The sequence below is a fragment of the Lampetra fluviatilis genome, chromosome 22 (genome assembly GCF_964198595.1).
Source record: "Lampetra fluviatilis chromosome 22, kcLamFluv1.1, whole genome shotgun sequence".
Classification (NCBI taxonomy): Eukaryota; Metazoa; Chordata; class Hyperoartia; order Petromyzontiformes; family Petromyzontidae; genus Lampetra; species Lampetra fluviatilis.
Genome location: NC_136296.1, coordinates 1,890,992 through 1,905,514, shown reverse-complemented (window position 1 = coordinate 1,905,514; position 14,523 = coordinate 1,890,992). Strand labels below are relative to the sequence as shown.

The window sequence follows — 14,523 nt, the reverse complement described above, 5'->3', positions numbered from 1 at the left end:
GGTCGCTTCTAAAAAAAATCTACATGGGTCAGTGGGCCTCACCTGGTAAAATAAAAATAGTTTCGTTTAGTTTTTTAGTGCGCAGATGGATGGATGCATCGCAACTTCGAGGCCTCTGTCGAGTTTGTATGTTCTCCCCCTGTTCTGCATGGGATTCATCCGGGTTCTCTGGTTTTCTTCCACAGGTAAAAAAAAACCAATGTAACCAGGACTGGCCACATATCCCAATGCTGAAACATTACTTGATCGGGATTACACGTAGAAACATCGCTCCCCCCCATTGCGAAGACTTGACCAGACCCTCCTGTAAAAGATTCTTGAGACTCAGTGAGGCTATCCTGGGTAAACTACCTGAATAATAATGATAAAAATACTAAGCCAAGAAAATAGGTTGGACGATGCGTGGTGGATTGCTGCAATGCCTCTGTCTTCAAGCTGTGCGTCTGGATTCGCTTCAATGCTACACGGAGAAGTCGAGCTCACGCGTGGTGCTGCCTGGTGCTCATTCCCACTGGGGGTGCAGGGTCAGTGGAGGCAAATGCCTCCCACAGGAACCCACCGTTGGATAACCTGGATCGATCCACGGCTCCCGCACAAATTGCGATTCCGCCACGTGCTTTGCGATGTGCATTCCGATTTTTTTTCACAACCGGAATCGCAGGCAAATTCACATTGCCTCTCCCAAGAGTGGCAGAAACGTAATCCCGGTGAGATCGCCGCCCTTACGCCGCTAGCTCAACCTATCCGGCTAGGTTTAAGTATGTGGGAAATTTGACCCATTTCCTACCACCTAGCGGCGGGAGGCATTCATGAAGGGCGCCCAAACAGCCACCGCGCCTGCCTTCCCGTCATCTGTGCAGGCACAGCTGGCGGGCTGCAGGGCGGTAGTTGCGTGGCGTGGAACATTCCTCCGCCAGGGACGGGAACCCCCGCTCGCGAATACCAACAGCGGGATCGGCCCACTTCCACCACTTTGTCAGTGATCGGTGAGTCCCGCCAGTGGCGCTAGGCATGAATCACGGCCGCTATGCGAGTCTTCCGAGTCTCAATTTGCGTCAGTGGCTCTACGTGTGTGCGCGAGGAGCCACTGGCAGCACATTGCGCTCTCTCTACGAGTCCACGGGCACGCGCTACGACCTGACACTGGGGAACTTGAAGCGGATGTTGTTGCCTCCCGAACCTGCAGTAGGGAACCGCCCAACTGAACCGGGCCCTGCGGAGCCCTCGCCCCTGTCCCCGAGCAGGCTTACGTGTCTGCTCGCGGCCCGTGAGCGGGCTGCTCTCCGACTCGTCCGGGTAGATGGCGGTCACGGACACCTCATACAGCGTGCCCCTCTGCAGGTTCTCCAACACCTTCGAGTTCTCGTCTCCGTTCAGGATTACCTGCTCAGCACAACGAGCGCAACGCACGGAGCGACAGCGAGTGGGTGAAGACATTTGGTATTGTATCCGTTCGTATAGCACAGAGGCTGTCACAAAGATGCTATCTTTCGCGTAGTCTGCCAGTAGCAATCGATGTTGCTGTATGTCATCCCAATTAAGTAGTTTGCGGGCGTTTTTTTTCGTTCTTCAAACTTGGCCCATGACGCTGGCACACAATAGGGTACTCGATTCGAATTACATCACGGAAGCATTAACGTCCGCTGCGAGGCTGACGACGAGGTATTTGTGCGGTTAAAACACCCGCGGGAATAACCACGGCAGACTGCCAGGTTTCGAACCGCAAACCTCTCCGACGAAGTGGGCGACACGCGTCCGACTGCAGGTCCACGTCACCGCCGGCACGAGCTGCCTCGGTCGATGGTGGGAAAACCGGGGCGGGGGTCGCAACGGGAAAACCGGGACGGGCGGGTGGCGGTGCTAATCGGGGTGGCGGCGCACCTCTTCCATGGCGCCACCCGCCACGGGGCGCCACGCCAGGCGGTAGAGCTGGACGTCCTTCCCGCCGTGCACCCAGGTCACCCGGAACGTCGTCTCCGTCACCTCCGAGAAGCGCAGCAGACGCGGGGGTGGCACCTTCACTGTGGGCCGATACGCGCGCGGGAATGAATGGGGGAACGCGCGGTCGTGGATAAGCACGCATGAGCACACGAGCGCACACAGACACACAAACAGAGCGGGGTCAACTCGTCGCCAGAGGTGGCTAGATAGACGTTCTAAAACCGTCACCAATGTCACCATGCACGCGTGGTCTCTGTGCGATTGTGGGTGGTGTGACGCACGCGTGGTCTCAGTGTGTGGGTGGTGTGACGCACGTGTGGTCTCATTGTGTGGGTGGTGTGACCCACGCGTGGTCTCTGTGTGTGCGTGTGGGTGGTGTGACACACGCGTGGTCTCAGTGTGTGCGTGTGGGTGGTGTGACACACGCGTGGTCTGCTTGTGTACATGTGGGTGGTGTGACACACGCGTGGTCTCTGTGTGTGCGTGTGGGTGCGTGTGTGTGCGTGTGGGTGGTGTGACCCACGCGTGGTCTCTGTGTGTGCGTGTGGGTGGTGTGACGCACGCGTGGTCTCTGTGTGTACGTGTGGGTGCGTGTGTGTGCGTGTGGGTGGTGTGACCCACGTGTGGTCTCTGTGTGTGTGCGTGTGGGTGCGTGTGTGTGCGTGTGGGTGGTGTAACACACGCGTGGTCTCAGTGTGTGCGTGTGGGTGGTGTGACACACACATGGTCTCTGTGTGTGCGTGTGGGTGGTGTGACACACGCGTGGTCTCTGTGTGTGCGTGTAGGTGTGTGTGTGTGCGTGTGGGTGGTGTAACACACGCGTGGTCTCAGTGTGTGCGTGTGGGTGGTGTGACCCACGCGTGGTCTCGGAGCCGGCTAGGGGTGGCGACTCCCCGTCAGCGTACACAGCTGTGACGGTGACGCGGTAGCGCGTCTGGGAGTTGAGCCCCGTGAGCTCGCGGCTCGTCACCGAGCCCTCCACCTCCACCTGCAGGGCGAGGGGCGCGCGAGGCCGCCGTGGGCAAAACGTGGTCAGATTACAAACAGCAGCCGTGGCGGCGGTGGCAGGTTCACGGCTGGCAGCAACACAGTGTGACTCATCCATTGGCCTCACCATGGGGCTTTCATGTGGCCCTAAAATTTAGAAGCCTCTCTCAATTGACACCAAGTAACAAACCTCACTAATTGGCTGTGTCAGGTGGTGGCGGGTTAACGACGCATTATATTTAAGCGAATTAACCAAAAATGTTTTTTGTTTATGATGAATGGTAGCTTCTTGTTTACCTCGGGCTGTGTAAAATGGTAGAATTGAGACCATGTTTTCACATCGAGTGATTCCACTGCCCGTGCATTACATGTAATCACGGAAGATGACGTGAGTTTAAAAACTAATGAGGCATTGGCTCATTTTCCTCTACTGCCCCCATGCCCTAAAACTCCCTTGCCCCTGTTCAGGTCCAGGCTCAAAACCTTCCTTTTTCGACGTAAAATAAATGTATCCACATTTCCACAGTTTTTTTTACAGCATCTTGAGATTCAGGCAACTCCAAAAGGTAGGGCTGCAGGAGAATCCGATGCAAAAGATATGAAGACGGAGACTTCTTTGACTTTGACGTGTAAACAGAATGGAGGCCAACACTTAAGCACCACTGCCACGCGACAGCAGCAAGAAGTAGAGGCTGTCCTCCCAAGTGGCGGATTGACAGAACGAAAGAGGAGGTTAAGAGATAAACACTCAGTTCTATAGGAAGCGATCGCAAGGAGACGAGAGAGGTCTGCTGGGCCTCATCGTCGGCTGCCACGGGACAACCGTAGCGCCATTGTCGTTGTCATCACCGTCATTGTCATCGCCATTGTCATCAATGTCATCGCCGTTATCGTCGTCGTCATCGTCGTCGTCATCTGCGTTGTCATCAACGTCATCATCGCCATTATCAACGTCATCGCCATTGTCATCACTGTCGCCGTGGGCGCTCCGCGTGCCCCGGCGCAGGGCCTCACCTCGCTGGGCTCGGCGCCGTCGTCGTGTGAGTAGCGCACGCGGTACTTGAGCACCCTGCCCTCCGCCGGGTCCCACGACACGCGGAAGCTCGAGTGGGTCACGTCGGCAAAGTTAATATTCCGCACGCCGCGCAGAGGCACTGCGGTGCAGAAGAAAAAGCAAAGGCAACGATTCCTCCTTTCGTAGCCGTTAACAGACGATTGGGACGAGTGCCGTTAGCGAGGTAACGGTGTGGCCAGAACCACGCCCAACCACATTTGTCTACAAAATGCTGATGTTTACACATCGCATCAAGTTCCTATTGAGGGCTTAGTCGACTTATGGGAGGCCCAAGGCCGGTTCAGATAATCACCACTGAGCCAAGAATGAAAACCAGTTAACCAGGTTCGTAGCAGAGTGCAATCCAGAGGTCCCCGGTTCTATCTCCTGGCGTTGGCAGTTGAATAGTGGACAACTTTCTTGAATGCCTCCTGCCTCTGTCCGCTCAGCATTGTTAGTGCATTGGCAGGTTACGTGTGATGGGGTGAAGTGTGGGTAACGTTTGAACCCGTGCAATCGCCCCCCGCCCCATGCGCACGTCACCACACGGGTGTCCCGGCACGCGGGAGGCAGAGATACGAGTGAGCAGCACAAACCAGGCACAGACGCACGAACTCACACGTGCGAGATCACGAGCTGATACAAACACGATGGTTGAGGCCGGCGAAGGGGTCAGAGGAGTGAGGGGGCGTGAGGAAGATGAGGGAGGTGAGGAGAGTAAGGGCAGCGAGAGGGGTGAGTGGAGTGAGGAGAGTGAGGGGGGGTGAGGAGGATGAGGGTGGTGTAGGAGGGGAGAAGAGGGAGGGCAGTGAGGTTGGTGGGCATGGCGAGGGTGGCAAGGGGTGATAAAGGCGGTGAGAATGGTGAGGCGGGTGAGGGCAGTTAGGGGGGTGAGGAGGGTGAGCACGGCGAGGGCGGTGAGGCGGGCGCTCACACGTGGTGTCCTGCAGGGGAATGGGCTCGCTCCCCTGGTCCGCGTACAGCGCATACAGGGCGATGCGGTACTCCGTGTTGGGCGTCAGGCGGTCCAGCAGCGTGTCCTTGATGGACGCGCCCACCGTCACCTGCGCGGCAAGAGGGACGCGGATGGTAAACGGCACGTGCACGTTCGATTAGCACGGTTAGCTACGTACGGTGCGAAAGAAGTTCAACGTATGTACATGCAATGCAAGGATGTTCGTGCTGCACGAGGAGACGGACTCCTCGCATGCATTACGACACCAAAGGTCACAAAAGTCATGGTTCTGTATAAACAAAAATGAGGCTTCAGTCTTTTAATGAAAATGCAATACTTGAGTTCTCCTCAAGATTCTAATCTTAGGAGAGTTGAGCCTCTCCTGTCGATCGTGTGTCTTTTACAACGCTCAAAGTCGCATTAACACAATTTTATTGAAAGCTCGAGAATGCGCGCCATTTGTCTTTGTACAAAATGGCAACGCAATTTTCCCCCACACCAAAAAAAAAATCACATTTTTTCGTGGGATTTTACTGGTTTTTAAACAAGCCGTTTTGTAACAAAGTATAGTATCACCGGGCTTTCTCCTCGTATTATTCTTATTTATAAGCCTGGGGGTATTGGTGGGGGGGTTGCGTTCTTGTGCTACAACACTCAAACGCCACTCTGAAGTTGTAATCCCTGAGTGCATTGCATGGTGGATAAACAGCCGTAGTGCTTTCCTCAATATAAACCAGATCGAGTGCCGGTAAGATCCTCGTAAATAATTACACGACACTGCTACGTTTACTGCTCGTTTATTGAGGAAAGCCTCGCAGAGCTCCGAGTCCTGCACGGGATGATTTTCCAAGTCCTTTTTCAAAGTGTTTTAAGTGCAGCTGTAAACTGTAGCAGAAGAAGAAACTGCACGCGGTGTCTCAGTGGATAACAATGAAGAGGTCCAACCCAAAATAACCCCTTTATTTTGGCCCGGTGTCTCACACGATGATCCTAGCTCGATCAGTGAACCTCACCCACACACTGCTGAATCACTGACGGCTTGTCCCACCCCAACCACAGCATTACAGTCGTTGCAAGATGTGAATACTTAAACAATAATAATAATACGTGCTTATTAACCACAGCAATGCAATGTCAGAGATTCAAGCAACAAAAATGAGCGAATATGCTGATGCTCACAGTCCATTATCATGATTCTATCCTTTTTACCCAAAAATAATTATTTGGTGATTCTGCGCTGCCAGTGGTGAAAAAGCACAAACAACAAAAAAAACCCATTGAGTTCGTTAATAACTCCATGGTCTTGTAAGAATACATATGTAATAGGTGAAGTTTTGGGTCATGGCTCTTCTTCATAGTGTAATGCGGGCGTAAACGACCTTCCGGATGTGACGTCACGGGGGGGAGGAGTTATGTCACGTGGGAGAAGGGTTCGGGTCTTTAAGGGGAGAAACCGGAATAGGAGGGGGGGTGGTTGGAGAGTGGACTAGGGTGAGGCCACGCAGGGCAAAGGCTGGGAGGAGTGACGAGATCGCCACACACACTCGGAGAGCGGATTGGCACCGTCGGCCAGCGGTGACCAACCCAGGGAGCAGCGGCTAGGCTGCAGCGAGAGCAGCAGCGAGGCTGCACGAAGAGGCAGCAGTGGGACTGTTCAGAGAGGGAGAGCAGTGGTGGAGCTGCAGCGAGGGCAGCCGGGGAGGCTGCGCGAGGAGATCAGCAGCGAGGCTGCTAGAGGCTACGGGAGCGACACGAGGGGATCAGCAGCGAGGCTGCTAGAGGCTACGGGAGCGACAGCAGCGTCGGCGCCGAGCGGAGGGTCTCAGAGGGAGAGAGCCGTGTGGGAAAAGTAGACGAACCCGAATAAAGGACACCAAGCCAGATACCGTGGTCGAGTCTTTTATTACAATAGCACCCTTCTTCATAGCAGATTCGTAGCTTTCCATCCGCGTGCGAGTAGAAGAATCACACACGCTGCTGAAATTCGGAGATCGTCAAAATCCCAGCACGTGACCGAGTGCTTGAGAGGAATTATCGAGCAGCATGGAATTAACGTGCTGCACTCCTCCGTTAAAACAAATTCTGTTCGTGACAAATGGCGTGGGTTTGGTCGTAATCGAAATCCCAACATGGGGGCCATGTGAACCTTATGGCGGTGCCCCGGGGTACCATAGTACCCCGGCTCTCACATAATGTCCGTGATGCAGTCATGTTTAGTCTGTTGATGGTCGGCGATGCGGCAATCGACTCATCTCGACGAGCTGTACACGATGCACCACTACGGTGCGTACCGCGAGCGTTCAGGGTTTCGTGCAATCGTCCTCGCTGCGTTTCGACATCGCGGAGTAGCACTGATTTCGGATTGATTGGTACCCCAGTCGTGGAGTGAAGTACGCCCCTGGAAAAAATAGTGTCTCAGAAACAAAATATGTAATTGCCTCGGCCATTTTGTACTATTTAGTGCCCCCCCCGGGGTACCGCCATAAGGATCATGTGAAGAATACAAGACGTTAATGTGGGATATCAGTCAAGGTGACGCTCTTCCAAATACCCGGGAGAATCTCTGCCAATTGCAGTGGGACAGTCGTACAGACCCAACGTGGGTTCGATTTTCTTTTGCTTACCCTCCTTCAATTCGAGTCACCATTGAAAGAAAGCTCCTTGGCTCAGTGTGCCTCACCCGATATAAACTGCCTGAAATGGACATGAGGCGCTGTTCCAGCCAAATGTGAGGTGAAAAAAACACAACCGGCGCCGGGTGCTGAAAAAACCCGCGCTGCTCGGTCACCAGAGGCTGCCTGACCGGTTTCCGTGAGCTGCATTGCTTGCTGGGACCTGGCCAGAGCACGTGGATTTACTCTCCCAACACACCGGTGTGCTAAAGTAATAACTAATTAGTACGTTTTGTTTACGTGACAACTCTTATTAGTCGGCTGTGTTGGGTGGTGGCGGGCTTAACGACATTTATATTTACGAGATATATCCCAAGAAAACCTTTATTATGGATAATATTGGTCGCTAAAGCCTAGTTTGGATATCGCATCTTGTGACATTTGGAGAACGACAATCCCTAATGTTATCCCCAACGTGAACGCCAGTCTCCGGGCGGAAATGAATGAGCGGGATCAGAACTCAACTGTTGTAGATGGATCTAGGCAGGTGACCATCAGCTGCCTAGCTCCGACCATAGTGGTCGTGGCGACTGCTGATGCCTCCGATGTCAACCCTGTCCCCACATCTGCCTGTCCTTCGCACTCCTTCTCTGGGCTTGTGCGGGTTTATTGGCCGTGCTAGCATCACATTTGTCACACGATTGATCTTGGGTCATCCTCATCTTTCTCATTCCACCATGCCCTGTAAGTTGACATTGGGCGCTGCTACGCAGGATTTCACGGCTGGGTTGCGTGGCTCTCCGAGGTGTATTCTCGGGTTGCGCCGCTTGGTTTTCGACGTGAAGTCCGACAAATTATTCCCGAAGAAGCTCCCAGGCACGTGGAACAAAATATCGGACATCATGCTTAACGGCGTGTGGTAGAACCCAAAAAAACATTGGACAGCTGTGATGTTCAATAGTCCCCCTTTTCTGTGCCACCCAGCCACAACTAGAGGTGTAATGATGGAGTTTCACCTGACTGCTGGGTTTTCTAATGTGATTCATAACATTTATCCAGCGACCAAGGGGAAGACGTAAACGGTGGTGGGATAACGTTTAGGGCAGATCTTGGAGGTCACAGTTAATCTAACATCTTGCTGTGGTGGCGAGATATTTACTACCTCGCCTGGTATACAGGAGGTTGTGGCTTCGATCTCGACTCGGATGCCTGTTTGCATGTTGTCTCCCGTGGTCGTGTGGATTTTTCTCCGGGCCCTCCGATTTTTCCGTCCACATTTAAAATCAACGTGCGTTGAGAGTATTTGGCTGCTATACATTTCCACGTTATATGCCACTTCGTTGAGCTATAATTTGTGGCCAGATTGCTTCTGAAAAAAAGCGACATAACAAATAGTAAAATAAGTTTTACTGCACGGCACCTGCAGGATGTGGCGGAGAGGAGAAAGCTTCGGTAGTGAGGTTCCCTGGCATCAACGGCTTTCGGCCACGATCACCCCCCTCATCTCGAACGGTGGAACTTAATCAGCAGGAAGGTGCTGGACCGGCCGAGGGGAGGGGTGGGGAGTGGGGGGCACGGGGACCCACCTCGCGCTCCTGGCTCGTGTCGCTGCCCGCGTCCACGGGGGAGAACACCAGGCGGTACCCCGAGGCGTCCCCGGCCGCGTCCCAGCGCACGCGTATGCTGTGCGTCGTCACGTCGTGCGTGCGAGCGTTCCGCGGGCCCGACAAGGGAACTGCCCGCGCATGCGGTCACACACAGTCACATATGGTCACACGCGGTCACACACGGTCACACGCGGTCACACACGGTCACACGTAGTCACAAATGGTCGCCCGTGGTCACACGTGATCACACATGGTCACACGCGGTCGTACGCTGTCACACGCTGTCACACACGGTCACACGCAGTCGCACGCTGTCACACGAGTGCAGCCCTCTGCGTCGGTCCGCCGATGGAGCGAGGGCCTCTCGGTGCCACGCGTGTCGGGAGGGCTATTCAGGGTCGCTTACTTCACCGTGCTGGTCGGTGCGAACGAGGAGCATCGACGCGAGGCCATAGAAGTACGGTTCAATATGTATTTTGCTCTACTGCACTCTTCTGCCCACCATATAGCCCCAAAGCCTATAATCCCTGTGATGCATTGTGGTTGCCCATCCAAGCATTGTGTTCAGAGGGTAACTCATTTTCAGTTGCATGTGCAAGGTCAAATCCGGCCAGGTGGCTCGGCAGTAGCGGGCTGGCAATCCCAAGGTTGCGAGTTCAAATACTGGCTGGGGGTTGACTCAACCCTTCATCCCTCCAGGATCAATACAGTGAGCACCACTCCGTGGGGAGGTCAACAGTGGTTGTCCTATGGATAAACTTGCCCCCACCATATGAATGTCGAATGTCCACCACTGACCTAGGGCTGCAAACAGGAGTTGAGTATCACCTCATACGTATGTTGAGAGCTTCTTTCGCATGTTATACGGAGGTGCGGAGGAAGGACAACAAACTAAACACAACAAGCAGTTCTAAAGATCTTAGTTTTCAATATTGATTTAAAAGTGCATAGCTTCAGCGGCTTCCTAATATCGTCAGAAAAAGCGTTGCAGACGGCCGATGCAGTAACCGTCTTTGTTGGATGGCTAGCAGCGATAAGCCGCTGCAAGGATGGTACCACAATCCCCTGCTGACGAGATCAGCAGGGGATTGTGGTTCACAGGTCAGGGGCGAGAGGTTACGGACTCCGCGAGCTACTCACGTGTGGTGTCCTGCAGAGGGATGGCCTGGCTCTCCTCCTCGCCATACAGTGCGTACAGCGCGATCCGGTACGTGGTTTTGGGGGTGAGGCGATCCAGCAGAGTGTTCTTAGCTGTGGCGCCCACCGTGAGCTGAGGGGAGGGGTGGGTTCAGCGTACACACGGTGAGCAGGCGTGACCTGAGAAATGTGGATTAATGACTGCGTGATTGGGGACAAGGACTCTGTAGTCTCGGGTAAATGAGTTAGTGCTTTTGGCATCCCCTGGTCTAACAATGTTTTGAGACTCGGCTCAAAATAAAACTGTCTCTGGTGTGGATCAATCAGTTTCAAAGACAATGCATATATTATCAGAGTATGCTTTTTTTTGCATTCTGACCACAAGTGTTGTGGTTAATGCACACATGAGTCCTTGTAAAAGGTTTCACTTTGGTGTTTTAACATCTTAACACCTATTTTCTTGCCAGAAAAAAGGGGAAAACCTATTCTCATATTTTGGTAATAGCAAAGGAGGTCCCATGATGAAGTTAGTGCAGGAGTTAACATTAAAAGATTAACAGAACCTTCGAAGTTACTCGGATCAATCACAGACGCCCACAGTGCGGAGTGCAGCTTCACTGTCATCGTAGTTCAGATTCGTAGTATCGGTGCTTTGTTTTTGCGTACGATTTCGAAATCATGCTCGAGGTTTTACCCAAGACACCCTTTTGGGTTGTTTCCTCATCTCCTCGTGAAATAAATATTTACTTGACTCTACGTGTGTTTGCGAAGTCTAATTATGCAACTCATTGGACACTCTACTGCTGCTTGTAACAGACCCTCCTCCTTTACTAGAAGTAGGTCCCGAATGCCAACCCCTTAACCGTTGACGAAACCCACAATATCGTTGACGAATACCGTTCTCTTTGGGTCGTTTAGCTCTTCCTGGTCCCCTGATAATCTCCGAGTAGCGCATCGACCACTGAAAGAGATCCCTTGAGGTAAAATGAATCAGACCTGTCTCTCTGGAGAACCTCCTTTCCATTTCACAACTGAGGCACGCCGAGGGCCATGCCGAGCCAGCCCAGAGTGGCCTAGGAGGCCCTGGGTTGTTTTTTTTACTGCACAACCTACTCCACATCGCATCAGACGTAATCAACGGGTTGTATATATGTGTATGTATGTGTGTGTATCAGAGGTGGGACAAAGTCATTGTTATGCAAGTCCAAGTCGAGTCGCAAGTCATCAAATTCATGACTCGAGTCTGACTCGAGTCCAAGTCACATGACTCGAGTCCACATCTCAGAGGTGGGACAAAGTCATTGTTATGCAAGTCCAAGTCGAGTCGCAAGTCATCAAATTCATGACTCGAGTCTGACTCGAGTCCAAGTCACATGACTCGAGTCCACACCTCTGGTGTGTATGTATGTTGAACTGCTTTCGCGCGGTGTGTAACCAACCGTGCTAATCGGAGGCTTGGCAACAAACTAAACAACAATGAGTTCTAAAGAAATGAGGCACACGTTGATGGCGGGGTGACACCATCCTCACAGCGCACTTGACTGACAGCACACGCAATAAACTTGTCACTAGCCCTGCCCCTGGCCTTGCTTGGCCCCGAGCCAGATTCAGACATCTTGCGAGTCCAGCGTGTCGTGTTCCAGTTCTGGCCGGGCACAGAAAAAAATCCAGCGGGAAAACCGCCTGCATCGCTGGCTCGGCTTGGACTTACCAGGGCCACCCCCCCCTTGCCCCCACTGGCACGATGGACGGTCTCGCTGCCACCCACCTCGCGCTCCTGGTTGGGGTCGCTGCCCGCGTCGACGGGGGCGAACACCAGGCGGTACCCCGTGGCGTCGGCCACCACGTCCCAGCGCACGCGCATGCTGTTGGTCGTCACGTCGTACGTGCGCGCGTTCCGCGGCCCCTCCAGAGGCACTGCGGAAAGAAGAACGACAGTGATGATAAAAACAACCAGTTAGACCCTTCCGGGGTGCCCCGGGATACTGTGAGGTGCTGCCGTGTGTCACCTCACGTGTCTGTGCGGTGCTGCCGTGTGACCTCACGTGTCTGTGAGGTGCTGCTGCTGTGTGACGTCACGTGTCTGTGAGGTGCTGCCGTGTGTCACCTCACGTGTCTGTGCGGTGCTGCTGTGTCACCTCACGTGTCTGTGAGGTGCTGCTGCTGTGTGTCACCTCACGTGTCTGTGCGGTGCTGCTGTGTCACCTCACGTGTCTGTGCGGTGCTGCTGTGTGTGACGTCACGTGTCTGTGAGGTGCTGCTGCTGTGTGTGACTTCACGTGTCTGTGAGGTGCTGCCGTGTCACCTCACGTGTCTGTGCGGTGCTGCCGTGTGTGACGTCACGTGTGTGTGAGGTGCTGCTGCTGTATGTGACGTCACTCATGTGTATCAGACCCCCCCCTCCCCCTCTCTCTCCATTGTGTTGGCGTGTGCAGTAATTGGCCGCTTGCGCACAAGCGCTTCCACGTCCGTCGCCCACCCTTTTGGCCTCGCCCCCCCCCGCCCCCCCCTCCCTCCCGATACGTTCCATTCATTGGCTACCATAGTCTGATGAGCTCCCCCTAAGTTTGTACCCATCATCATTTTCGTTCTTTTGTCTATCATGTGTATTAGACCTCCCCTCCTCCTCTCTGCCCATTGTGTTGGCGGGTGCAGTGGCTGGCCGCTTGCGCACAATCGCTCCATTGTGTTGGCGTGTGCAGTAATTGGCCGCTTGCGCACAAGCGCTTCCACGTCCATCGCCCACCCTTTTGGCCTCGCCCCCCCTCCCTCCCGATACGTTCCTTTCATTGGCTACCATAGTCTGATGAGCTCCCCCCTCCCTCTCCCTCCCCCCTCAACTCGCTTTTAAGGGATTACATCTTGAATCATTGCCTCACTTGATACAGCTAATCTGGCTGTGACGGTCCCACCTGATGACGGAGACTTGTGTTGCCTCCGAAACGTCGTGATTTTTGTTTTTATTTTATTTTACTTTCTACGTGACTTTACCGAAAAAACCTAAGAAGATGATTCCTTGCAGTCACGAAAGCTTCAAATCTAGAATTAAGTGACGTCACGTGTCTGTGAGGTGCTGCCGTGTCACCTCACGTGTCTGTGCGGTGCTGCTGTGTGTCACCTCACGTGTCTGTGAGGTGCTGCTGTGTGTGGCGTCACGTGTTTGTGAGGTGCTGCCGTGTGTGACGTCACGTGTCTGTGCGGTGCTGCTGTGTCACCTCACGTGTCTGTGCGGTGCTGCTGTGTGTGACGTCACGTGTCTGTGAGGTGCTGCCGTGTGTGACGTCACGTGTCTGTGCGATGGTGCCGTGTGTGACGTCACGTGTCTGTGCGATGGTGCCGTGTGTGATCTCACGTGTCGTGTCGTGCCCGCGGAGTGGCTCGCTCGCCCCCACGGAGTTGACGGCGAACACGGACACCTCGTAGCGCGTGGACGGCTGCAGCTTACGCAGCACCACGGTGCTCAGCGTGCCCTCCACCTCATCCTGGCATGCACACACGGCGCCACACCGGGCCCTCAGCGTCATTACCGTGCCATCACTGCGCCATGCCGAGGGCACTACACGCCATCACCACGCGACTACCTCTCTTTTCTTTACTAGTCCTCACCCCCGTGGCGAGATCCTTGGTCAGGTATGTGGGTCAGACTCTCTCCATCCTGCGCTATCGCCAGTGTCGCCTGATATACCACACCCATACAATTAACCACCACCATCAACGAAACTAAAATATTTTCTATTTTACCAGGTAAGGCCCACTGAGCTATAAAGCTCTCTTTCCGAAGTGAGCTGGACACAAATGCTAGCTCAACGAAGTGATTTTTCACGTGGAAATTTATAGCAGCCAAATACTCTAAAAGCGTGTTTCTAAATGTGGAGGGAAAAACCGGACGACCCGGAGAAAAGTCCACACGAGATCGAACCCATGATCTCCTGCATACCAGGCAAGGAAATAATACCTCGCTACCGCTGCAGCAGCAGCCATGCTGTATAAACTACTGGATGAAGGGCTCTCCAAGTTGCCGCCATCCATCACAGTCTTCGTAATGCGACGATCCATCTAGCTCCTATACACGAGCTGACCTCGTCGCTCCATCTCCGTGGTGGTTGCCCTCTTGGGTGTGTTCCCTCCTTTGGCTGTCACTCTGTTGTCTGTCTCGTCCATCAGCTGCCACCACTTCCGAGATCTGGCCCATTCGGGGCAATGTCATCACAGGTCTCTATACAATACAAG

The 14,523-nt window shown here is 53.8% G+C and overlaps 1 protein-coding gene across 2 annotated transcripts in view; it reads right to left on the bottom strand.

The window, feature by feature from the left end:
• The window catches only part of LOC144938449 (collagen alpha-1(XII) chain-like), a 285,089-nt gene that overhangs the window by 109,773 nt on the left and 160,793 nt on the right, over nt 1-14,523 (bottom strand). For both annotated transcript variants that reach the window (XM_078866258.1, XM_078866259.1), the window contains exons 26-34: nt 13,646-13,775; nt 12,062-12,210; nt 10,297-10,426; nt 9,136-9,284; nt 4,917-5,046; nt 3,943-4,082; nt 2,800-2,929; nt 1,882-2,021; nt 1,251-1,383 (exon numbers count right to left, since the gene is read on the bottom strand). In XM_078866258.1, coding sequence (XP_078722384.1) covers nt 1,251-1,383; nt 1,882-2,021; nt 2,800-2,929; nt 3,943-4,082; nt 4,917-5,046; nt 9,136-9,284; nt 10,297-10,426; nt 12,062-12,210; nt 13,646-13,775 — 1,231 coding nt within the window. The remainder of the gene's footprint in view (nt 1-1,250; nt 1,384-1,881; nt 2,022-2,799; nt 2,930-3,942; nt 4,083-4,916; nt 5,047-9,135; nt 9,285-10,296; nt 10,427-12,061; nt 12,211-13,645; nt 13,776-14,523) is intronic.